The following is a 27444-nucleotide window of genomic DNA, read 5'->3' as shown; positions in this document are numbered from 1 at the left end:
GGTAGAATAAGAATTCAAATGTAATTAAATGCAGATGATTGTATTATTCTCCCAATTTAGATGTTTCATTCTATGTGGCTATTTCCTCTTTAAAATAGTTATCTGGAAATAGAGGCAGCATGATCTGGTCATGTATTCATTTTGTCTCATTCGCTATCGTGTATCTACACATAAGTTCTTGCTTCTCAGAGGTGCTATACATACTTCTCAGCACAGGTCATTTCCAAAAGACAGAGGTAGATCTGTTACAAAGGCAAAGCTGCTCCTGAAAACTAAGGGCAACACAGAAAGATACATATAGAGGACTCAAAATGAGATGGTGTTAATTGATCATTTGCACTTCCTAAAATTTTCCCATATTACGTACTAAAAAAACTTTCCAAACTGCTCCTTGGAGATGAAGGGTTAATATGGTGTAGTAGATTGCTGGAATGTCATAACTAAGTAGCCCAGGCTGTTTGGATTAAACAGTAAAAATTCATTTTCTTAGCTCGCTTGAAGCTAGAAGTTCAAGATGAAGGTGTTGGCATGTTTGCTTTCTTCTGAGGCCTCTCTCCTTGGCTTGCAGATGGCTGACTTCTCACTGAGGCTTTGAACACACACACCCTTGGTGACTCTCTTTGTGTCCGATTCACCTTAAGACACCAGTCAGATTGGATTAGGGCCCACCTTAATAGCCTCAGTTTAACTTATCCCTTTAAAGGCACTGTTTCAAAATACAGTCACATTCTGAGGCGCTAGGGCTTAGGGCTTCAACATACTACTTTTGGTTATAATTCAGCCCATCATATATGGCATCAGTTGGAAAGCGCAAATTGATAAAATGAAACAATAAAGCTACGAATGTATTATTTGTTCTTAGAACAGCAGCAACAGTGATAAGATAATCTGCCAAATCTGAGTAAAGAGATGAATGTGGGCCTTTTTCACTCCAAAGAAAACCAAGAAACTGTCAAGCCAGATCATTACTCTTCTTCTTGCAATTGCCTAAGGCGTCTCCAAAGGTGTTCATGCCTCATAAATGGGAATGGACAGAACATAAGCTTTGGTGTCAAGTGAGCTTTCTGAAGTCACAGCGCTCTTACCAGGGAACACCTTGGAAAAGTAACTTAGCATCTCTGGGTCTCAGTTTCCTCATTTGAAAAATAATGCTCTCATCTACTCTACCTCCGTCCTTCCAGGGTGAATGGGGATCAAATTAGCAAAAGCTACTGGGGGGCTGTGGGATTAGGAGAAATGAACTTGTGTCTGATCTTGGATCTTGGTGATTAAGGCAGTTTCATAACATAGGATAAATGGATATCCAATATTTCTGGAACAGGAAAGCAAGTTTGGGGAAACAAATTGTAAGAAATCAGAACTTGAGCAATATAGAATGAGTCCAGGAACAATTTATAAATTTGAGAGAAATGTAAATGACAGCAAATAAATGCCATTTTCTTCCTTAGTACATAAAGGATGTAAGAAATGGTAAAAAAAAATAAATACTTATAAAATGGGAGCATACAAATAACAAACGTAGAATAATCAGAGTAACTGATGACTTAATGAAATAGCCAAAAGTAGAGGAAATTAGGCTACAGCTAGATGGGCTGTAAGGTTGTATATCTCAAGCATAGATTTGTTTTACTTTTGATAGTCCCAGGATGTAAGGCAAAACAGGGAACATTATCGTGGGTTCCCATGACACTCACTCTTCATGAAGTAACAGAGTTCACTTTGTTTTTTGTGGCAGCAAAGTTTTGCCAAATGCAATGCTCCAGAAATAATTTCCAGTGCAGGATGCTTTATGGGTCCGTTTTGGTATCCTGACTAATCACTAGATCTTCAGAACAGGGGAGATTAACAGAAAAGACAGAGGCCTGAACCCAGCCTCCCAAGATTTTAGTTCAGTAGATGTGGGTAACACAGTCATATTTATATTTTTCAAAGGCGTTCTCAATCTATCTGATCATTAGCTAGCTTTGGAAAGTACTGATGTAGGGTACATTCAGGTAACTTAGTTTGGGTTCCCCCAAAAAGTGGACAATAAGTATGAGATTAGAACGCAAAGAGTTTATTTAGGGAGTGTTTCCCAAAGGTTAATTTTGGGAAACACCAAAAGGGAAGTCAAAAATCAAGACAAGGAAAGAAAGCAAAAATTGGTGCCGCACCAAGCCCATTATTTTGACTTACGGGTTGAGCTTCGTTCTGCTGGGGCAGCTCTGCAACATGGGGTAGAATATATGCTCCCAAGAGTGAGGGGTCTGGGTGTTTATGCGCCAAGTTCTCAGTAGTCATAGGTTGAGTGTTGCACCTGAAAGACGCAACTCCCCGGCATTCCAAATCTTGTGTGTAAGTGGCAAAATGTGCCGTGGTGGCCACAAAAAACCCTCAGGCAAATGTATGCAGGAGGTGCCAGTTGGAATTTGGCTGGAGTACATAGAAATGGTAGGACTGAGGGCAGATGTGACTGCCAGTGACACAACCCTCCCCAACATCCCCACCATCCCAGGAGCAACCTTGAAATAAAAGTTATTCCCATGATTGAGAACTCTATGTACATCTGCCCCATCTAGAAGCCTGGTTTACTTTAGGTGTATATAAGATTTCAGAGCTGGGCCTAGGAAGATAGGTCTAAAAAGGGAATAAATCATTGTAGTTCCCAAACACCAAGTTCTGCTAACTAGCTGAGTGACGTAAGACTTGCTTTGTTCTTTTGAACCTCACTTCCCTCTTGTGCAAATTAAGAAAAATGGCTTTCCCTATCCTCCTCCACTTCTGATGAGTCTTAAGATGAGACTTCATAAAATGAAAGGATTTTGTATAAATAGGCAATGTGACATTGGTGGAACAAAAGACTTTGTAGATAGCTAGACCTGGCTCTGCTCGTGCAGGATGCTTTCTAAGTTTTAGTTTCCTCATCTGTAAAATGAGAAAAATGACAATATCTACTTGATAATAAATCTTGTGAGAACTAGGAGAGGTGGGAACAGAATCTTGCGCTATGTCAAGTAAATGATAACCATTGTTACGGAAAGGTGGAATTATTTGGTAAGAGATTCTTTATCTGTGACTTATGCATATTAGTGCATTATGTGCATTCCTCAGTTCGTGTTTTAATGTGAATATAAAAAGTCTTGTTATTGGTGAAGTGCTGAAAATGTGAGTTTAAGTCAGGCCTGTTTGTCCCCTTGAAGACTTGCTCCAGGCAGCACTTTTCTGAGATTTTTTTCTTCCTTTCTCACGTTGCATTTGCCTCTTGTCACAGCACCTGGCTCCTAAGAGAGCCCAAATACTGAGAATGCTGTCTGTGAGAATGAAAGACTTTGAGAGAAGACCAGTATCTTTCAGATGTTTTCCTTCAGTAGAAATGCAGACAGTCCCAAGGAAGCTTGCTTTCTGTGAATTAACCTAATCCTACTCCCCATGGGTCATTTTATTTGGAAATCTATTCAGTAGTAGATGCCATTAGCACAACAGATTACTTGTTAATTCTTAGACCAACAGCCAGATTTCAGATTGCCTTTTGTGTTAGAAACTCTTCTTTGTAAGAAACTAAAAAGAATAAAACAAAAAGCATGGGGTTTTGATCCCAACCCCAGAGAGACCCACAATATATTCATTTCAGGCCTAGCTTTTAAGGTCAGATCCAGAGAACTCGTGGCATTTGGACACCTGCACATCCACAGGGAAAGAAAGCAAAAAATGGTGAGCAAAATGCAGAACATTTTGCAGCCAAAGAGGAAATACAACTTATGAAGTTGATCAACTCAGTTGCCACTAATGAGTGACAAGTGTAAATGTTTGCACTGAACTTGGAGACAGCCTTAAAAATACATCTAGTGATTTCCCCAGAAACCTGAAACTTAGGCCATTCCTAGGCCCAATTTGGCAGATACACTTTGTTTTCAATGTTTCCAACGTCTGTTTTCCTAATGGTTTCAGAACCCAATTCCATGTTACCCCAATGTGCTTGCAGACACACACACACGCTCACACACTCACTCACTTATGCACACATGAATGCTTCTTAAGTGATCCTCACTAGCTTCTGGTTCTTTTACTATTGAAGAGATTACAGCCATAAAACTGTTGTCTTTCCTTTTTACTGTCATCCACCAATGAAATCATGGGACTCTATGTTCCCCTTGTGGCCTCTACAGCATAATTTCCCCCAAGTTGGGTGAAAAAGTGTTGAATCTTGAGGAGTACCCCTGGCTGGGTCTGTGTAGCCCAGTCAGTCATTTGGGATGATCCATATCATGAGTGTGGGCAAATGTGGGGTGAGAAATGCAGATTTTCTTTTTTTTTTTTTTTTTTTTTTCCTCCTTTTTTTTTCAAATTCCGATTCACCTATTTGGACTTCGGAATGAGTTGGACAGGGCATTTACAAATGTGTGGTAATCAAGATTGCCTCTGGTTTGCTCTGTCTGGGTCAGACCCAGTCAACTTGACAGATGAGTGATACCAGTTTGGGAAGCCAAGCTGACAAGAGCTCGGGAAATGAGAAGGGCGTCATTTAAGGACAGTCATTCTCCTCCTGCCAAGCAGGGCTGTCCTCGGTCATGTGTGGTTTATGTTGTTACTCAAGGAAATAAATGCGTATCAACTCTCCCTCTCCAGCAACTTGCCCCAGGATTATTTTCCCCATTTCTCCATTGGGAAGCCAAGCCATGCTCAACATGGAGCATGTTATCTGGAGGGCTATTTTTAAAGGTAACTGATCCCCTCATCCTATCTTGAAAGAACAAGAAGGTTTTTGGAATCATAAATATTATTTACTGTGACTCTGACGATGTGGGAGCCTTACATGCCTTTCAAATCCTCAAAGAAAGTTGCTGATGGCCAGTGGCATTTTCATGGTGTATATCATTATGTTATTGTTTCTTTGTTGATTGGGAAACAATTTATCAAGAGACGAAGGTAGTGTCCTGTAAGGGACACTGGATAGGGAACGTGAGGACATGGGTGCTAATCTGCAAGCCTGGAAGGGTTTCAATTTCAACACCTGTAAAATAAGCAGATTAGCTCATCCCTAAGACTCTCCTAGCCCTGGTAATCTAGGAGTTCACCTGGCTGTAGTAACAGGGACATTTAATTAAGCAGAATTTTCCACTTCCTACCTCTGCCAGATAGAGAACTTACTATACGAAATGAAAGTGTTAAGCCAATAAGAAAAACCTACCCACATCCGAGGCTGCCTTATGTTTGTTGATGTCAGGACAAGAAATATTGTTGAGAATCAGAGAAGGATGTAGGAAAGAACAATGCGTACCTGGCAGATTTTGTATATTATTGCATTACAATTTGCCAAAGCGTTCTTGAAAGTTAAATCTTCCATTACATAACTTTTCATCACTTTGTTAAAAATGTTCCAGTTGGATTGGCATGTTTTATGATTTCCTTGCTTCAAAGATAAGCACATTGTCAAATATTAAACTAAAATTCCTAGGTAGTTCTGAATTTAAGAGGTTGGGGTTAAGAAAGAGATGCCAAAAAAGAAGACTGAGAAAAGAAGCTGTTATTAAAAATATTTAGAAGGTAAGATAGAGGTAAGAGAGTATGCGCCATGGATATTGAGTTGATAGTTAATTTCACGGAACGTACAGTCCCAAATTAGGTAGCTCTCCACCTCCAAGGGTTTGAAAAATTAAGAGTCAAGCTGGGATCAAAGCTGAAGCATGCATGTTGGGCCTCTTTCTGTGCAGACTTGAGTCTTAGTCAGTTCTTTTCACTCATTGGCAATATACACTGTTGGCCTTAGGGGACAGAGCATTCCCACAAGCTGTCAGGAAAAGCACTTCCTCTCAATTCTGATCACAAATGGGTGCCATAGCCTGGTATTTATTTTATAATAAACAAACAAAAGAATTAATCTTCTCCTCCAATGGCTTGTATATGATTCATGGCAACCTAACTTAAAGATTCTTTTTTTTAAGTACTTAAGGCACTGTTAACTAAAAATCTACACATCGAATCCAGACAGGGAAATTATTAACCTATGACACACCTCTCAGCTCTATGTATATGGAGAATTTCATACTAAATATGTGGAAATTTAACTTTCCTGCATCCGAACAGGATGTAAATATATTGTAAAATATTTATAATACCTTTCAGAGATTGTTGTTTTACAAGTACTTTTACCTGAATAATGCAATTGACCATTGGGAAAATAAGCTCTCATTAGTGAGGATATAAAGATTATTTTGGAAGAAGCAGCTTGAAAATGGATTATCTAATTTGTGAAAGCTTTTCTAAAATGGATGCGACTCAGACACTCAAATAAATACAATTTACCTTTTTAAAAGGTTGTCTTAGCAAAGCCGTGATTTTCCTGCTCTTTAGGAAAAGTATGTGTATTTCAGTTCAGTTGGGCATCTTTCTCCAGAGTACCTGCAGAAATATGTTATAGTATTGTCCTCCAGGGGGCGATAACTCTTCAGCAAAGCTTCAATTTCACTGGAAAGATGAATTCTCAATTCAGTTAGTAAAAGCAGACAGTCTGGCTTCCTTCTTGCTGGGATGCAGGAGTTCTTGGGTCTATATCCTGCATTTTACATCTAGGAGTTACCTCAGGCTTCTAGACTATATCTAACACTTGTAGCAAGTTGAAAGGGGGTGGGGTGTGTGAAAAGCCCATGGCTCTGCTTGTGTACCATGAGTGGAGCCTGGCCACAGTGCTCTGCATGCCTAGCTGCAGGTCCTGGATTAGCTGACCCTGATTGTCCCTTGCAATAAATAAGCTTTAAAGAGACTACTGCTGCAGCTAGGAACCCTAGGGCTTTCTGAGAGCAGAGATATTAGTCCCAGAGTACCCTAACTTGGGTTGGAGAACGCTGTCTCAAAATAGCAGAGGTTCCACCTTCCCTACATAAAATCTCACAAAGGGCTATTTTTGTGCTATTTGAAAAATAAAACCATCACATAGGAGGTTGCAAAACTAGAGATCTGAGGAAACAGCAACTCTAGGTAGTAAAGCTGATGAGCATAAGGCAGCACAGTGGTTAAAAGTTTCATAGGTTCTGGAGTTGACAGAGTGGGTTCCAATACCTTCCATACTTATAAACTGTATTAATTGCTTAGCTCTTGTGTCTCTGATCCTCACTGACAAGCTACTGTCTCATAGGGGAGTTTGTAAGGATTCATTAAGATACTCCAAAGAAAGTACTGGGTGCATAGTAAGTGTCCCATAAATCCTATCAGTTATACTATGCCTTTGTCTGGAACTGAGGTCTCTACTATATAGTTCCAGCCTTGTTTCTCCATTCTTTGCATAGACTCCTTCATCCCAAACACCTCCCTATACTAAATCCCTCTGCTTCTTCTATCTTCCTTGTCTGCATCATCACCTTGGGAGATCCCACTCAAGTTTTAAGGATTGTCTGTAATGGTACCTTAAAACCAATAACTTTGACACAATTCCCTATTCCCAAGCTCCAACGGTGCTTCCTCCAATCCCTGACCAAAGACAAAGACATAATATCTTGATTGTAAGACAGATTTTCAGGCATATATATTTTTCAAAACTTATAGAACTGTGTACTTAACCTAGGTAGAGTTTTTAAAACATGAAAATTATAACTATAAACCAGCTCAGTAGAAACGTAATGTGAAGACCTTTGGAGACAGAAAGATCTTATTCAAATTTAAGTTCTAATACTTTCTACCTGGCAAATCGTGAACCTCTCTTACTTGAAGTTTTCCCCCATGTAAATAGAGCAGTTGTTACTCTTCTCTTGTTGTGAGTTGAAAGACGTAATAATAGCATAAAAATGCCTCTCACGTTGCTTGCACCCGGTTGATGCCACACGATTATGAGGACCTTCCTCTTTAGTATAGCTATTTGTATATTTGTCACACACCTCAGTCCATGAGAAAGTAATCTTGAGGATAGGCTATGTGCTGTCTTTTTCTTTTCCGTTTTATCCAGCATCGTACAAAGGTACAGTAAGTATTTGGATTCCACAGCTAATTATATCTATTTTTGAAGATTAAATGCCAAAAGCCATCCTGACTGAAGCCTCTAAAGCATACCACACTTGTGTATAACCTCCTAGTAACGTTCAGTATTTTAGAATCTGACAGATACTTAACTCAGCCAATAATTCAGCTATGGCTCCCCAGTGTACAGTAGGGCTTAATAACACATTTCTTCATTGTGATAGTTTTTTGGGTTCATAAAGGTTGTCTGTTTTTCTTTAGAGCAAGTAGAATGACTATACTGTTTGCTTGACCAATAAGTCACTCTGTTTTCCATGGTTCAAAGTTAAGCTTTTATTTGGTTTTAAATTAAAAAAATAAATTTCATTATTAAATAGTGAGATGGATCTAACTAATGTTCAGATAGTAGCTTACTCAGAAATATACCACTGGGGGTACAATTAAGGGGTGGATCACCTAAACTAAAATTATCTGTTATGTCGTAGTGCTTGTTAAAAGTTCAGCAGTGGCATAGTTCAAAAGAAACTGAAATACAAAGTTTTAAATGTTTACAACAGATGGGAGAAGTAAACCACTTATTTCTAGTGCAATCGCAAACTACTTTCTTTCTCAGTGCCAGTCAGTTTGGACACTATACCACAGTGCTAATGTCATCAGGTTCATCTGCTTTCTTTTGCCTGCTTGGCAGGGATTTCAAGTATTCGAGGTGTCTCCGGGCATCCTCCTGATTTTGCCTCACATAATATACCACATATGAGATCACCATGGTGAACCAGCCAAACATGGTGACCAGCATGGCATAATCGGTTGTTTTTTTAGGGAGGTTACAAAGGTCAGCATCGTTGGCAGCATTGAGGAACGGTCTGCCAGCATGTTCATCCAACACGGAGGTTTTACAGATCACGTTGTGGGCTGTCTCATGATTGGACGCCATGCTCCTCAGGACTTGCTGTAGCGTACAGTCGCAGTGCCAGGGGTTGTTGGCAATTCTGGCCCTGGCCTTCAGGTTATTGAAGGCATTTTTGTGCACACTTTGAATCCGATTGTCGGACAAGTCCAGAGTCTGCAAGGTTTCAGCTACTCCTTTGAAGGCATGCTCATCGATAAACTCAATGCCATTTTTGGACAGGTTGAGAACTCTCAATTGATGGAGGTCCTTAAAAATTTCATTGGGAATAGATGTGATCTGATTGGAGTCCAGGTACAGTAAGACTGTTTCAGGAGGAAGATCTCTAGGTATTTCCTTGAGATTTGCATTGCTACAGGTGACATTTAAACCCCCAGAGGAAGAACAAAGACAGCCTTTGGGACACATACTGGCAGAATGAAAGCACAGTATCATAAGAACAAAACTTTGTAGGAGGAGACACATGGAGAGGGAACGGGTTAACCACAGGTCTACCAGATTCATGCTGGAATGTCAGCATAATCACGAGCCCATTCCTCATTTACTCCAACAAGCGTGGTAATGGTTCCAGCCCTGTCCACACTATTGGTTTTCTTCTTGCGTGGTTCAAAAGGCTGCAGCTAACACATGTGTCTCTTCATTATTTCTGTCCTTGATTGGGCACCTAAAGGAAAGGGAAACAGATGCAATTAGCTCCTTTGCAAAGGGAGGTACATTGTAATTAAAGGTGCTCTCAGGTGCCTGACATTCTACGTTGGCAGGGGCATTAGTTATGCAGGTAATTTCTATCAAGGCCACTGGGAGTTATCTGCGAAATAGGAGTCCCCTGTTCAAATCCCAGGTACTGGGGGAGACAACTCAGTAAATGAAAGTATTTCTGGATTCTGTTGCCTGGTTTTCAGTGGATAGAAATGAGAACAAACACTCCCTATTTCTCTGCTGCTTTCCACATCCTGGACCCTTTCTAATTCTCCAGAAATAAAATTTATTTATGTCTCTCACCCTTTCTGGGATAACAGATGCATTAATGCAATTTAGTCCTGCACTTGGGCAGCAATGAGAAATAATACCAATATTTCATGGTTAATGACCATAGACAGGGATATCTGTCATGGCTTTTGAATGGATGCCCAATTTGGAATATTGTCTCTAAAGAAACATCTTACTTGAATTAAGAAAATAATAAATGCTTTCCAACCTTCACAACAAAATATTGCTAGAGGCTGACAACCAAGAACCTCCAGGATAGTTGCCTTCTTGTGACCTCTTAAAAGCAGCCTTCCAGGCATAATATAATTTTAACTGAATTTTCAAAGGATCCTCTCTCTCTAAGCACCCTATCCCCTCCCCAATAAATGCTTAAATATGATACGCACATATAAGACTTGTTATGTAACAAGAGAATTAAGAAACAATGGCTTTGAATACTTCCCCAATAGACTTCACTCTCTATGTTGCATATATATACTGTTAGTGTCGGCAGGGGCCACAGAAATTGCAGTTACGTGATATGAACAAGGTTATGAAGCTTACTTAACAGCAGAGAGCAAAGTTAAGAATATAAGTTAACTCTCAAAATTACCCTTTAATATAGAGAGGAAAGCACACATCTTTGGGACCGATTCATAGAGGAGACCAGTGGATCCCAGAGAGATGAGGTTACTTGCCCAAGGTCAAACAGATGGAGATGTTGAGACAGGACTCAAGTCAAAGTCTTTGTTCTGACTCATTAATATCACAACTCTTTCCACTATCCACACAGCTCTCTTGCAATCACATCTGCTCTATAAGTGTAGAGCAACCATTGCTTTTTGAGATTTCTGATGCTGTTATGTGGCAGCCCAGTCTTTTATGCTATGAATACTGCTCCAAGTTGAGGGCTCCATGGAGCTCAAATGAGGGGTCCCTCTGCATTTTGAAGGGAACCCATGCCTGACTGAGAAGATTCCCTCCCAGGATCTGAAAAACAAGAACATTCACTCCTCTTACAGCAGTGAGCAACAAACAACTTTCTGCATGAGCAACTAATGACTTTCTGAAAACTTCCCTTTTATGAAGATCCCAGATGGATAAATACAGAGGGAAATGACTCCAAATGTTACCAAACTCACAGAAGAGAAGAGAAGATTAATGTGAGCTAAAAACATAATGATCTGGGTTGTTAATCACGGAAAAAATGAGATTAGCAACAGTAGAATGGAGTGGATGTGCTTTTGGGACATGGAGTCCCTTACAGACCAGAGAATGCTAAAGAGAGGCCCCTAGGCTTACTCAGCCCTCCATCAACAGATCATTTCATTGGCAATTAAAGTGCCCACCCTTTCATGTTTCCCTTCAAAACTGTATTGCATGGCACTTGAGGACTCTAGGAATTACCTAAATGAGAAAGAAAATAAACAGGTGTGAAAGGGAAGAGAGAATACAGAGGAGTAGAAGGACAAGGTCAAGAATTCTAGGAAAAGGGCATGAGAAAAACACAGGATAGAAGGAATTAATGTAATTGACGAAAATAAAGGGAAGCCACATCAACCATAGGCTGAGTATGTGCAACGAGCCTAAAAACATGCCGAGAGATGAGAAGCCTTTTCTGGAGGACACTTCATCTATCTCTTGGATCCATTAAAGGAGTTTAGCATCAAAAAGTGTTCTCTCTTCAGAGTGTTCTCTATTCAGAGTACAATTTTCAGCAGAGGCTTGTTTCTGCCCCTTGCAGTAAGCAATTAAAAAGTAGAAAGTACACTGAGTTTGTAGCTCAGCTTTATTTATGTTTATTTTATCTGAGATGGAGTGTTTTTCTGTTGCCCAGGCTGGAGAATAGTGGCGTGATCTTGGCTCACTGCAAATCTCCGCCTCCCAGGTTCCAGCAATTTTCCCACCTTAGCCTCCAGGGTAGCTGGGACTACAGGTTTATGCCACCACGCCCAGCTAAATTTTTGTATTTTTAGGAGAGACAGGGTTGTATCCTGTCGGCCAGGCTTGTCTTGAGCTCCTGACATTAAGTGATCCACCTGCCTCCCAAAGTGATAGGATTACAGGTGTGAGCCACTGTGCCCAGCCTGTATCCCAGCTTTAATTCTTATTAGCAGTGGTGCTCTTGGGAAACTTAAGCAACACTCTAAACCTCATTTTTTTAAACGTTTGTATAAAGATTATAAAAGCACCTAATTACAAGGTTGATTTGAAGATTATATGAAGTAATCCATGCAAAGCACTTAGCACAGTGTGAAATTTGTAGAAAAGTTCAATGCTGGTTAGCCAGTGTTGTTGTTATTCTCGGATACATTCCCAACACCCAGCATAGTGCTTGGCATATAGCGAGAACTAAATAAATATGTTTGTTATATGAACAAGGCAACCAAATAAGAGTCTAGCTATGCTTTTTCCTCTCTGTGGTGATTATTTTTATAAATGTTATAAACATGGATTCATCAAATGTCTACTGGTATTATATAGCAACATAATGAACTTTGGAAAAGTCATGTAAGTTCAGGCCCCTAGGAGATGGAAAGAACGGAACGCTTTCTCAACTCTAACTCTACACTTAGTCAGGGCTTCTCCAGAATGGTCAGTCCAGTCCAATGGTCATGGTCACATATAAGAAGTGTTTAGGGGCTGGGCGCGGTGGCTCAAGCCTGTAATCCCCGCACTTTGGGAGGCTGAGGCGGGTGGATCACGAGGTCAAGAAATCGAGACCATCCTGGTCAACATGGTGAAACCCCGTCTCTACTAAAAATACAAAAAAATTAGCTGGGCATGGTGGCGCGTTCCTGTAATCCCAGCTACTCAGGAGGCTGAGGCAGGAGAATTGCCTGAACCCAGAAGGCGGAGGTTGCGGTGAGCCGAGATCGCGCCATTGCACTCCAGCCTGGGTAACAAGAGTGAAACTCCTTCTCAAAAAAAAAAAAGAAGTGTTTGTTTAGGACACAGATTGAGTTCTCTACATCAGATTGCAATCCTTCTTGAGAGGAAATCCATCATATCCCAAATGCTCTACCCGTGAACTGGATGTAATGCTTGTTAGGGATTACAAATAAATTGGGCTTGAACTAAGTATTTCTTTTTTTAAAATCTTATATTTGATAAAAAGAATAAAATCTTCTGGGACTAACTATATTTCAGAGCCTCAGTGACTCAGCCTCTAGAGCCATCACCCCCAGCCAGAATCAAGTGGCAAAAGATGCAGGATGTAGACAGCTGAGAACTGGGATGTTGCTATGGTTTGAATAAGTGTGTCTTTCACATATTCTGATGCCTAAATCTAATCCCCAGTGTGAGGATATTTGGAGGTGGGGCCTTTGAGAAGTGATGATAAGGTCATTAAAGGAGAGCCATCATGAATGGAGTTAGTGCCCTTATAAAATAGGCCCCAGAGAATTTTCTCATCCCTCCATGTGAAGAAACAGAGAAGAGAGTCATCTATAAGCCACAAAACAGTACCTCACCAGAAACCAAATCTTCTGGCACCTTGATCTTGAACTTTCCAGGCTCCAGAACCATAAGAAATAAAGTTCTATTGCTTTAGCAGTGCACATGACTGAGACAGATGTCCAGGGTGCAGACAACAAAGCCAAAAGTATCAAGTCAAGGTCAGCTTCACCAGAGGGATGGAAGAGCTGCTCTCCACTCCATAGTACTGGCTCTGTAGTTTCCAAAGGCAGTATCGGTTTGGCATTGCTTTAGGTTACTGGATAGGTCAACAGTGGGTATTAAAAAAGGAAGATAGGAGGATAGGTGCCTCAGAAAAAAAAAGAGGTGGCTATTCTTCACACATTGGTTACCCAGCAGAATACAGTGCTAAAAAGCTTGGAAACCCAAAACTCCTTCCTGTTCTGTTTGAATCACAATTACACACAAACCCAAAGCGGCAAACAAGCTATGCTACTGGGCAAGAAGAATGCCTTCCTACTAACTTCAGAATGAGTGGTTAGAACATAAAGAATGGCCTAGGGTCACACAGGTAACAGCAAAAACAGCAACAGCAGTCACTGTCTGTCATTCCAATTAGGAATTAGAGCCGTTAAAGGGATAGACGAAGTTAAACAACAGCTTTCCTCCCTCCTGACGCCCCTTCTGAAAATCTCGACTCTCTGGACTACCTCGTCGCCACCTACTCCTTCCTTTTAACTATGTCTGGGTCAAGCAGAAAGCCATAATATTTCTGGATGTGGTGTTTAAGTATGCACTGTGACCCAAAGGAAAACTATTTTATTCCCAGACTCAGGTCCTGCTCATATTTTCTTGCCACCCAGGTTTCTGAGCATCGACAGCTAATTCTGGGATTGGGTGGCAACCATCAAATACTGTTTCCCGAAGAAAAAAAAAACAAAAAAAAAAACAAAAAAAAAACCAGTACATTTAACTGGGTATTCATTCAATGACAGCACGGTCCATTCAGTGGCTGATTAACAACTGTCTTGTTGCTGATTTCTTTCAAAGATTCTCACCAAAAAGCTCTTATTAACCCTTCTGAGAGAACTAAGGGTACCAATTCACAAAGAAATAACAGATACACCAGTTTCTTCCAATTATACTCTGTGCAACCCTATTACCAAACAGGAGAATTTGATTAAAAAGAAAAAAGATAGCAAAACAGGAAGGGCTTTTAATTTAAAACATAAAATTCAAATCAACAGGGGAAGAAAACCCTCACACATTTAATTATTTAAAATTTAAAATTTCTCTATGGCAAAAAGTTAAAAAGCAAATGACAAAAAAGAATCCTTACAAAAGAATAATAAACTACTCCAATTAAAAAAAAAAAAAAAAGGAAAGGAAAGCTGGGTGCACCAATACACACCTACAGTCCCTGCTACTTAGGAGGTTGAGATGCAAGGATTATTTGGGTCCAGCCAGAGCAACATAGCAAGGCCCTGTCTCTAAAAAGTACAAAATAAAAAAGCAGAAAAGAGTCTTGATCTCACTGACAGTAAAATCAGGGTAAACTGCTTATGTAGATTAAATTAGGAATAGTATTGTGTCAATAAACATGTTAAGAACAAAGCATTCTCAAACACTTGATAAGAAGATAAATTGGTGCATTCTTGTCAAATGGGCAGTTTGGGAATATCTATCACAGATTTAAAATGGAAGAATAAGCTTGTGCTGATACAAAGATGTCTGTCCAAAGATTACACTGAAAAGCAGTTAAAAAAAAAAACCCAAATACTTATAATCACATTTGTGTAGATTTTCAAAAGATAAATATGCAAATATAAATACGTAATTAATGTGTTTACATACGCATATATCACCTCCAAAAGGGTATATCAGAAACCATTAGTAATGGTTAACTCCAAGTGCATAGTGGAACTGAGGGGCTGCCAGGGAAAGAAGAGGAATTGCCTTTTCATTTTATATCCTTTTGTATAGTTTTAATTTCTTACAGTATAAAAGTATATTTTATTTTATAATAAATATTTAAAAGGTAATACAAAGGGACTAGGGATTAGCCAGAGAATGAACTCAAATTTAATGCCTCAGAAAGCAACTATTCAGTGCATGAAAGAGTTGAACAATGGTGGCCAAGAGGGCAAAGGCAAATGAAAGAACAATGAATTATTAAAAGCAGTACATGTTACATGATGAGAGAATGAATATACAAACGGACAGTGGCCACGCCATATACAAAAATAGATCTCTGACCCATCATCTGCAGCAACCAGACTAGAAAACCAAACCACAGTCTCGTAGCAAACAGCTCAAATCAGCCACGAACTGATTATTAACTGATAATTTTCCTAATTTTTGACCCTGCTTCCAACTTAGGACCAACCAAAGAACACTAAATATGCACCCTTAACCAATTACATAGGCTTCTCTCCTTCTGGTTAGCCCACCACCAGCTTCCCCATGTCAACATCGTTCAATTAGAACATACCTGAAGCCTCCTTTTCCCCCACTAGCTTTTACACTCCTCTGCCAGCCTTTGAGTCTCTCTGCCAAATGCAAAAGACGGTGGTTGCCTCCTTTGCTACAGAAAGCTTTGAAGAAATAGCATTTGCTTATTCTCCTTTGGGTGGTTTTTATTTTCACAAAACCTAAATTGTTAGTACTAGATATCTTTAATGCAATATTTCCATAATTAGTCTTATTGTCTATCATAGAGCTTAGATATGATTTATTTATATAATTAGGTTATCTATATAACAACTATGGGTTGCATAAGCCATCAATACATGTAATTCCTGTGTATTTGTTACAAAATAATTAGGGAAAGAGAGCTGGGACCTGGCTAATTCACATGAATAAATTGCGTAGGTAATTTTTCCACTGCTGCTCTTTGGGCTCATGCTTGGAGATAACATCTTTTCGTTCACCTCTTTAGCACTGAGTTCCACCATGGATTTTAGTTCTACCTTTACATTCTCAACTGTCTGCTACAGAAAGAGTTCATCAGGGCCTCAAACTTTGCATACCTAAAGGTAAAATCATAATTTTATTCTCAGCTTTACCCAGTGACTCCCGCCTCCACTGTAGACCACTCTTTCTTCCCTCCCGATGTCTTGAAAAGTTTTTATTTTCATTCTCAATTCTACCAGTCCCTTGCTTTGCATTCCCATGCCCTCTTTTCTAATTCAAATCTCCAACATCCTGTTCTGAAACAGCAAAGGCCTCCTTCCTGAATTGCTGGTGTCCAGTCTCTCTCTGCTTCCATTCTTCTAATGTCAGGTTAAAGTAACACTCTTAACCATGTCACCCTGCGGGTCTAAAAAGCCCTGATGACACCCGATGGTTCATAACGATCTCCTTTTACAGTTATGTCTCCCACCAAGTTTTCTTACACAGACACAGAAACATGAACTCAACAAAAAGCTCAATAAGGAGAAAACGGATGATGAATGGCACTTCATTCCACAAATATAAGATTTATCACAAACCAATCCAACTGAAGATCTCTACAATGTAGAATAGCTTTCCTGATTTAAAATCCAATTATAAAGATCTGGCCCATGAGTCATTTAGGTGGCCCATTAATAACAACAGCTGTGATAATTTAGTCAAGGATATGAACCGACAAGGCAGACAGATGCATGAGGAGCAGAGAATCTTTTCATTTAAAAGGAGAATAATCTTGTAGTAGATCCAGAACTATTTAAGGCAAAGAACTTTTGCAATCTCCAAATTCTCCCTTCTCTAATATCCTAGCCTCTACTATATTATTTAGTATTTTCTACTTTAAATTAAAGACATCACTTTACATTATCTACTGCTAGACCATGAGGTTCCAACAGATAGGGTCAGTGTCTTAACCATTTCATATTCTCACATTGCCCATGGTAAGCATTCAATATTTATTGAAAGGGATTATAAGCCTTTCTCATTTCGTTACACATAGCTATCATTTGCTTGGCTTTTATTATGTATCAGGTATATATTAAGTGATAAACTCATCTACCAGGATGGTAAAATTGAAATTCTGACAAGGTTGCTGGTTAAATGAATGTAGAATTAAAAATTTACCATATAAACTTTTTTGGAATTAAGGGGTTAAGATACCATATAAAGCTTGGCTGACACATACTCTGTAAGTCAACATATCCTTGCCCACTTTGAGGGTAAAAAGGCCACCCCAAAGAGAGGAGAAAGTTTATTATATGACCCCTGGAGTTAGGAGGCAGAGTGTCTTGGAAAAAAACAACTGCAACAGGCTAACCTGTTGTTTGGAGATGCAGTTGGATGATATTTCGATGTTGGGATGAGCCTACATACCAAGTTTGTCAATAAGGGATGGGAAACTATTTCCTATAGATCAGATATAATCACTAGGGGGAAAGAGATTCCCAAGGAGAGAGCATCTGGAATCTTATTTCACTGTCCCATAGGATTCCTTCATAGGGCAGAGGGACTCCAGCAACACAAAGCTGTAGGATGCTTAGATTTTGAGCAAGTGGCCATCTAAAATGAATCCACTATCAAACTCAGGAGAGCCACAAGAGGGAAGCGCATGACAGCCTCAGGAGAGAGGCCTGAATCCTCTCATCCTACTCATTCTACCTCCTGAGCAGCTGCCACCCAGTTATGCTCACCTGGGGGCGGGGTGGAATGGAAGGCAGAGAAGAGAAATCAAGCCACCCACTAAACCCTGTTTCCCTTTGAGCCTGAAACAAAGGGAAGGGGAGAATAGTTAAATACTAAATGAAATTCAGGGTTTTGGTTAATCTCTTAAACTAGACATTTAAATGATCATGTTTAATTTTTATTTTGGTTTAAATTAACTGAGTTTGTGACTTAAAATAATGTTAGGACAATCTATTATCTAGGAGTAAGCACAAAATTATGGGGCTGACTAATGTTTGCATTCAGGGGGTAGAAGACAATGATCAAGAGGATAGAAATTAAAGGAACAGTAGAGGCAAGATGTAAAGTTTCATTTTATGCTGGTTACACATGGATCACCTCACACAATCCTCACAAAACTCCTAAAAGGTAGTAATTGTAACCCTTGTGCAGATGAACAAATTGAGACTTAATAAGGTTACATAAACCATTTATGGTAACAAGTGCTAAATGAAAAAGGCAAGAACTTAAGTCCTTTGGCTTCCAGAGTATGTGTGATCAAACATGGCACCATACACCGTGTTACAGCTAAACCATAATTTTTTCTTTCCAAACTTATTCCACTAAGATAGGAAACAAGGACCAAGATTCTTTTTAAATTGAGGGAAGTATACTTCCAAGTCAAAAACTCTAAAATTGTACATCTGCCTTACATTTGTGAACTCCTTTAGATGCTTGTGGGAAGTTCATGGGCATGCTCTCATCTGATTATTTCTCAACAGCTCTATCAAATACACATAGCGGACATTATTATCTCTATGTTAATGCAGTAGAGAAACTCATAAAATGAAGTCTCCTCAAAGTCACACAGCTGGTTAGCAGAAGGAAAAAACCTACATTTCAGATATTCCCCAGAACAGGTCTCATTTAACATGTGTTGGTTTCTATATCTCTTTTAGATATGAATGTCTGTAAACACAAATGCTGAGTTTCAAATGCCTAACCAGCCCTCTGTTGACCTCTTCCTGCCAAATTTAGGAAAATCAAAGAGGGAGAAAACCCCTTCTCCTGTTAGAATTTCTTAAGGCTACTCTGATAGAAAACTTTTATCGAAATTACATGAAATCCTTGAGGCACTGCTTTTCCTCTTTTGAAACCTATTTCACAAGATAAATCTTCAAGCAAACCCTCAATGTATTGGGAAAGAATTGACTCTTCTGAATACATTAACTCCTTCCTACAAGCTCTAATGCTTATAGATCTTCAGAGTGGATTTAAAAGTTCTTCCTACCAATTCATCCACTGGAAAAACAAACAAATTTTTAAAACACATTTTTTATGAACCCAGCAATTATTCCTCTGTGGATACTGAGCACAATAAGGATACCACCGTATCTCTGCTAACATCCATATTTATTATGCAACATGCTGCAAGTTTATAGCGAGACTGAGTGGGAATCTATCCATCTTAGTTTCTTTCTGTTTCTCTACTATTATTTCACAGCAAGTGCTTATGACATTTACAACGTGAGAGCTTTGCAAACTTTTAACATCTAATTTACATAAATGTAGGCTCCCCAAGATTCATCAGAGTCCAGGAAATCTTGAAAGCTACCTTTAGAGAGCCCTTACTTAGGCTGAATTCAGTTGTACTTCTGAGTAGGATGAGTGTCATGATTTTTTAAAAAAATATATCCTGCTTAACCCTGCATTATCCTTCTTACACAAGATGCTGTGATAATATTCACTGAGTTGGTGGGAAAAACACAGGATTGAGATCCAAAATGAAGCCTCAAACTGGATTCAAGCCTCTGCTTCCCAAGAAATGAATTTCAGGAATGTAGCAAAACACTACTTTCATCCCTTAGTTGCCCTAGGACTGTCATCAGTAATATCCACCATATTGGTCTCAGAGTTACAAGGAGGCAAAATATATGTGAAATGTGCTTCAGAAACTGTCAATGACCATTCAAAGATGATTAGGTTTAAAAATTAATTATTTTCCTTGGATAAAAAGTCAAGACCCATCAGTGTGCTGTATTCAGGAAACCCATCTCACATGCAAGGACACATATATGCTCAAAATAAAGGGATGGAGTTGCAATCCTAGGCTCTGATGAAATGGACTGTAAACCAACAAAGATCAAAAGAGACAAAGCAGGGCATTACATAATGGTAAAAGGATCAATGGATCAAGAAGAGCTAACAATCCTAAATATATACGCACCCAGGTACATAAAGCAAGTTCTTAATGACCTAAAAAGACACTTAGACTCCCACACAATAATAGTGGGAAACTTTAACACTCCACTGTCAATATTAGATCAACGAGACAGAAAACTAACAAGGCTATCCAGGACTTGAACTCAGATCTGGACCAAGCGGACCTAATACACATCTACAGAACTCTCTACCCCAAATCCACAGAATATACACTCTTCTCAGCACCGCATAGCACCTAATCTAAAATTGACCACATAATTGGAAGTAAATCACCCCTCAGCAAATGCAAAATAACGGAAATCATAACAAACAGTCTCTCAGACCACAGTACAATCAAATTAGAACTCAGAATTAAGAAACTAACTCAGAATGCACAACTTCATGGAAACTGAACAACTGGCTCCTGAATATCGACTGGATAAACAATGAAATGAAGGCAGGAATAAAGATGTTCTTCTAAACCAATGAGAACAAAGACACAATGTACCAGAATGTCTGGGAAACATTTGAAGCAGTGTGTAGAGGGAAGTTTATAGCAATAAATGCCCACATGAGACGTGAGGAAAGATCTAAAATCGACATCCTATCGTCAACATTGAAAGAGCTAGAGGAGCAAGATCAAAAAAACTCAAAGCTAGCTGAAGACAAGAAATAACTAAGATCAGAGCAGAATTGAAGGAGATAGACACACAAAAATACCCTTAAAAAATCAATGTATCCAGGAGCTGTTTTTTTGAAATGATCAACAAAATAGACTGCTAGCCAGATTAATAGAAAAGGGAGAAGAATAAAATAGATGCAATAAAAAATGATAAATGGGATACCACCACTGACTCCACAGAAATACAAACCACCATCAGAGATTACTACAAACAACTCTATGCACATAAACCAGTAAACCTGGAAGAAATGGATAAGTTCCTGGACACTTGCACCCTCCCAAGCCTAAACTAGGAAGAAGTTGAAACCTTGAATATGCCAATAACAAGGGCTGAAGTTGAGGCGGCAATTAATAACCTACCAACCAAAAGAAGTCCAGGTCCAGATGGATTCACAGCTGAATTCTACCAGGCGTACAAAGAGGAGCTAGTACCATTCATTTTGAAACTATTCCAAACAATACAAAAATGGGGAATCCTTCCCAAATCATTTTATGAGACCAACATCACCCTGATACCAAAACCCAGCAGAGACTCAACAAAAAAAGAAAACTTCAGGCCAATATGCATGATGAACATAGATGCAAAAATCTTTAATAAAATACTGGCAAACCGATTGCAACAGCACCTGAAAAAGCTTATCCATCACGATCAAGTAGGCTTCATTCTAGGGATGCAAGGCTGGTTCAACATACGCAAGTCTACAAATGTAATCTACCACATAAACAGAACCAAAGACAAAAACCACATGATTATCTCAATAGATGCAGAGAAGGCCTTCAACAAAATTCATCAGCCCTTTATGCTAAAAACTCTCAATAAACTAGGTATCGAAAGAACTTATCTCAAAACAATAAAGCTATTTACTACAAACCTACAGCCAATATCACACTGAATGGGCAAAAACTGGAATTATTCCCTTTGAAATCTGGCACTAGACAAGGATGCCCTTTTTCACCACTCCTATTCAATATAATATTGAAACTTCTAAACAGAGCAATTAGGCATGAAAAAAAAATAAGGGTAGTCAATTAGGAGAAGAAGAAGTCAAATTGTCTCTATTGGCAGAAGACATGATTGTATATTCAGAAGACCCTATCATCTCAGCCCAAAATCTAAACTGATAACTTCAGCCAAGTTTCAGGATACAAAATCAGTGTGTAGAAATCACAAGCATTTCTATACACCGATAACAGACTAACAGAGAACCAAATCATGAGCAAATTCCCATTCACAATTGTGACAAAGAGAATAAAATACCTAGGAATACAACTAACAAAGGATGTAAAGGACCTCTTCAAGGAGTACTACAAACCACTGCTCAAGGAAATAAGAGAGGACACAAATAGATGGAGAAATAGTCCATGCTCATGGTTAGAAAGAATCAATATCATGAAAATGACCATACTGCCCAAAGTAATTTATAGATTCAATGCTATCCCCATCAAGCTACCAATGACCTTCACAGAACTGGAAGAAAAAAAAAAAAAACAAAAAACAAAACAAAAAAAACCACCAAAAACTTCATATGGAACCAAAAGAGAGCCCGCATAGCCAAGACAATCCTATGCAAAAAGAACAAAGCTGGAGACATCACACTACCTGATTTGAAACTATGCTACAAGGCTACAGTAATCAAAACAGCATGATACTGGTACCAAAACAGTGATATAGACCAATGGAACAGAACAGAGGCCCAAGAGGCAATGCCACACATCTAAAACCATGCGATCTTTGACAAATCTGACAAAAACAATGGGGAAAGGATTCCCTGTTTAATAAATGGTGTTGAGAAAATTAGCTAGCAGTGCGCAGAAAGCAGAAACTGGACCCCTTCCTGACATGCTACACTAAAATTAACTCTAGATGGATTAAAGACTTAAACATAAGACCTAACACCATAAAAACCCTAGAAGAAAACCTAGGCAAAACCATTCAGGACATAAGCATAGGCAAGGAGTTTATGACTAAAACACAAAAAGCATTGGCAATAAAAGCCAAAATAGACAAATGGGACCTAATTAAACTCCAGAGCTTCTGTACAGCAAAAGAAACAATCATTAGAGTGAACTGGCAAACAACAGAATAGGAAAAAATTGTGTAATCTACCTGACAAAGGGCTAATATCCAGCATCTACAAAGAACTAAAACAGATTTATAAAAACAAAAAACCCATCCAAAAGTGGGTGGAGGATATGAACAGACACTTTTCAAAAGAAGACATATATGAGGCCAATAAACATATGAAAAAATACTCATCACCACTGATTATTAGAGAAATGCAAATAAAAACCACATTAAGATACCACCTCATGCCAGTTAGAATGGCAATCATTAAAAAATATGGAGACAACAGATCCTGAAGAGGATGTGGAGACACAGGAACACTTTGACACTGTTAGTGGGAGTGTAAACTAGTTCAACCATTGTGGAAGACAGTGTGGCGCTTCCTCAAGGACCCAGAAATAGAAATTCCATTTGACCCAGCAATCCCACTACTGGGTGTATACCCAAAGGATTATAAATCATTCTATTATAAAGACACATGCATACGTATGTTCATAGCGGCACTGTTTACAATAGCAAAGTCCTGGAACCAACCTAAATGCCCATCGACAATAGACTGGACAAGGAAAATGTGTCACATATACACCATGGAATACTATGCAGCCATAAAAAATGATGAATTTGTGTCCTTTGCAGAGACATGCATGAATCTAGACACCATCATTCTCAGCAAACTGACACAAGAACAGAAAATCAAACACCCCATGTTCTCACTCATAGGCAGGTGATGAACAATGAAAACACATGGACACAGAGAGAGAAGCATCATGCACAGGGGTCTGTTGGCAGGGGCCAAGGAAGGGACAGGGGATGGGTGGGGAGGTAGGGGAGGGATAACATGGGGAGAAATGCCAGATGTTGGTAATGGGGGAAAGGAGGCAGCAAATCACATTGCCATGTGTGTACCTATGCAACAATCCTGCATGATCTGCACAGGTACTCCAGAACATAAAGTACAATTTAAAAAAAATTAATGATTTTCCAAAAATATCAGATCATTCTGTTTTGAGAGTTTCACATTTCTTTTTCTTAAGTTAAATATATATCGGCATGGATACCGTATATGTGATGGGAGAATCACAGGAGATGATTCTCCCATCACATATACGGTATCCATGCCGATATATGTTTAACCTGAATCTAATCAAGAGGAAAGCCATCAGGCCAATTCACAAGTTGAGGTATTTTACTGATCTGGACTTTTTGAAATTTCACTGAAGAAAAACAAGAAAAACAAAAAACAAAAATGAAAAACAAAAACAAAACAATACAACGTGGGCTTTAGAACCATTCCTGATTAAAGGAAAAGAGATGTCACAACTAAAAACAATGCAAGAGACCAACTTCTGGATTTAAAGAAAATGCTAGAAAGGGACTTTATTGGAACAACTGAGGGAACTTGGAATGTAGACTGTATGTAAGGCATTATTGCATCAAATTTTCATTTCTTGAAATGTATCCTGATATGAGTAGAATGGAGGCAGTTCTCGTTCTTAGGAGGCACATACTGAAGTATTTTGGGGTAAATTGTCTTGACAACTGCAACTGTCAAATTATTCAGCAAAAATGAACTATGGCATTCTACATAGAGTGAGAAACAAAGGTGGAAAAAATTAACAGTTTTTAAAGGGATAGTGATGGATATGCAAGTGTTCATTGTACCAATATTTCAACTTGTCTGAAAATTTCAAATTTTTTAAATAAAAATTTGGGGCAGGGGAGATTCTATGTCTTAAAACATCCTCAAGGGGAAAATAAATCTTTTTTTAGTGATGCAAGAAAGTCTTAGGACTCTTAGATAGAGTAACACTTATCCCCTTAGTGTGACACAAAATGGAAACCCAAAGTGAAATGAGCAGCAGTTCTCTGCAATTGCATTTCATGAACTCCAGGACACCATTTCACTGCCATATGAGACACTTGGTTTTAATTGGCCAATATGGAAATCATGGCTTGGCCACTAACTCATTGCGTAATTTCTCTATCCTAGTTTTCTCATCTGAACATGAGAGTAAAAGAAGTTCTACCTCACAAGGGTGAGGTGGGGATTAAATGAGCTAGCACATGTTAAACATTTAGAAGATCTGCTGTTACAAGATAAACTCTCAGAGTTACCAACACCACCACCACCACCACCACCACCACAACCACCTTACATTGACGTCTGCTATGGAAATGCAGAGGCTTCTCCATCTTACACCTTGTCTTCTCTCTGCTATAACAATGTGGAGCATGTGGGGTGCTATGCCCCACTTATTACCCCCACTCTGAAAGAGTACAACTTGAAGTCATTCTGAATGGGAGTAATAAGTGGGGCATAGCACTCCACAGGCTCCACATGTTTCTAAAGAGTTCATAATTTCATTTAATCAACTTTTTCATGTGATTCCAAGAAGGATCCATATTCAGAGATATAGTGAAATTGGAATCATAAAATGGTAAAGAAAATAAACCATATAATGAAAAAGAAGAGGATAGAGGGCATAATTCTGATGGTGGCTAACATTTTGTGGGCACCTACTATGTACAAGGCACTGGGCCAAATGCTTTACTTTAAAAATAGAAAAACATTTTGCTCCCAAGATGCTTAGACCTAGAGTCTCTGCATATCTGATTTAAATACTAAAATGTGAGGATTTTGGGGTGATATTTAGATGAGATTTTGTACTTTGAGTTGATACTGTAATGAGTTGAGACTTTTTGGGGATATTTGAATATGATTAACATATTTGTCATGGAAAATGGATGTGAATCTTTGGGGATCAGAGGGTAGATGGTGATAAGGCAAAAACTGGTCTAAAAATATCTAGGTCCTGATCTCAAGAACCTGTGACTGTTGCCTTTTATGGAAAAAGAGCCTTTGCAGATGTGATTAAATAAATGATCTCGAGATGGAGAGATTATCCTAGATTATCTGGATGAGTCCTAAATGTAATTTTGAGTTTTCTGATAAGATACAGAGGGAAATTGAACACAGAAGAAAAAGCAATGTGACAACTAAGGTAGGGATTAAAGCGATATAGCCACAAGTCAGGAAATGCTGACAAGCTACCAGAAACTAAAAGTTTCAAGCAATGAATTGTCCTTTATAGTCTTTGGAGTTAGTGTGGCCCTGCCACCCAAAATTGATTTTTTTTTTTGTCCATTGAAATCGATTTCTGACTTCTACCTCCAGAACTATAAGAAAATAGACGTGTATTATTTTTAGCCACCAAGGTTTTGGCAATTTGCTACAGAAGCTATAGGAAACTAATACGGTAGTCAATGAAGAATAGAACTTGAGGTCAACCCTATCTGACTCCCCATTATATGAGTTAAGAGCTTTTGCTGCAACTAAGTACCTGACTTAACTCTGAGTTTCCTGGAAGCCAAAGCAAGAAAACCAAAACGTCAAATTACAAAATGGCTATTATCTAAAACAGTCAAAACTAAAATTAGTTATTATAAGAGACGAAATTTTTTCAAATTTTATCATTTCCAAAAAATCCTGGAATGAGCTGCCAAACAACATAATGGACAATGTCTTCATTATTATTACACTTAAGTTCTGGGGTACATGTGCAGAATGTGCAGATTTGTCTTTAAGATTTCACTGACTGCCGGGTACGGTGGCTCACACATGTAATCCCAGCACTTTGGGAGGCGGGTGGGTCAGAGGTCAGGAGATTGAGACCATACTGGCTAACATGGTGAAATCCTGTCTCTGCTAAAAATACAAAAATTAGCCAGGCATGGTAGCGTGTGCCTGTAGTCCCAGCTACTCAGGGGGCTGAGGCAGGAGAATCTCTTAAACCGGGGAGGTGGAGGTTGCAGTGAGCTGAGATCGTGCCACTGCACTCCAGCCTGGGCAACAGAACGAGACTCCATATCAAAAAGAAGAAAAAAAGATTTCACTCATGATGTAGATACATTCCTATTTGGCCTTAAGCATGTGGTGAAATCCTTGATGTGTGCAAGACTTTCTAAGCCATAGAAAGTTAAATTATGATCTAGGGATGATGCTTGCTAGAGGTCAGGATGAGAGAAAAATGTGGTGAAACGGGATTGTTAGTATGTCACTTACAGTGAGGGACCCACAGAATTTATTGTACAAAGACATGTCTAACAGTGAAAAGCAGTGTTATTGACAATTGTGCTGGGATGACAGGTTCAAGAAGGAACAGTCCCAGGCAAAATGGAACATGTAGTTACCTCACTTACAAACCTCTATGTAGAGCTCATAGTCTTCTTAGACATCCACTATGCGCTCTACACAGAGGTTTGTTTAGTCCCAGGGATTGAAATATTCTTTCAAAATGGCATCCTGTAAATTTGATCAGACTCTCCCCTAACTCTTAAGAATGCTGTTTGTAAGTCCACTATGTTTCTAAGAAGAGACAACAAGGGAAAATAATGCCCCTTATGTTTTCTATTGAAAACATAACTGTGCAAAGACATGTATATGAAAATGTTTCTTTCAAACTGTCTGTTACAGCAAAAAGAAAAAGAAGTATTTTTTTAAAAATAGAATTAATCCAAATACTCATCATAAAGAGATTGATTAAATAAGAATGAAGCAATCTGCAAATCCTGATGTAAAAGATATCATGTATAACTGAGGAAAAATTTTACATGTGGAATCTCATCTGAATAAGGCAGAACAGAAGCATCTACATACACATGCTT

At 38.9% G+C, this 27444-nt stretch overlaps 1 protein-coding gene and 1 long non-coding RNA gene across 4 annotated transcripts in view; one reads left to right on the top strand and one right to left on the bottom strand.

The window, feature by feature from the left end:
• Positions 1 to 3520: 3520 nt before the first annotated feature.
• On the top strand, positions 3521 to 20011 carry LOC116542872. Its single transcript, XR_004265395.1, has 2 exons — positions 3521 to 3565; positions 19929 to 20011. It is a non-coding gene; the product is annotated as an uncharacterized LOC116542872 (long non-coding RNA).
• The window catches only part of LRRC3B (leucine rich repeat containing 3B), a 91427-nt gene continuing 72217 nt past the window's right edge, over positions 8235 to 27444 (bottom strand). For all 3 annotated transcript variants that reach the window (XM_032268016.1, XM_032268024.1, XM_032268030.1), the window contains exon 2: positions 8235 to 9497. In XM_032268016.1, coding sequence (XP_032123907.1) covers positions 8558 to 9337 — 780 coding nt within the window. In that variant the 5' untranslated portion in view covers positions 9338 to 9497 and the 3' untranslated portion in view covers positions 8235 to 8557. The remainder of the gene's footprint in view (positions 9498 to 27444) is intronic.

The sequence above is a fragment of the Sapajus apella genome, unplaced genomic scaffold (assembly GCF_009761245.1).
Source record: "Sapajus apella isolate SASKATOON/1434 unplaced genomic scaffold, GSC_monkey_1.0 scaffold4, whole genome shotgun sequence".
Taxonomy (NCBI): domain Eukaryota; kingdom Metazoa; phylum Chordata; class Mammalia; order Primates; family Cebidae; genus Sapajus; species Sapajus apella.
The sequence above is the reverse complement of the archived record's forward strand: the minus strand, read 5'-3'. Positions and strand labels throughout refer to the sequence as shown.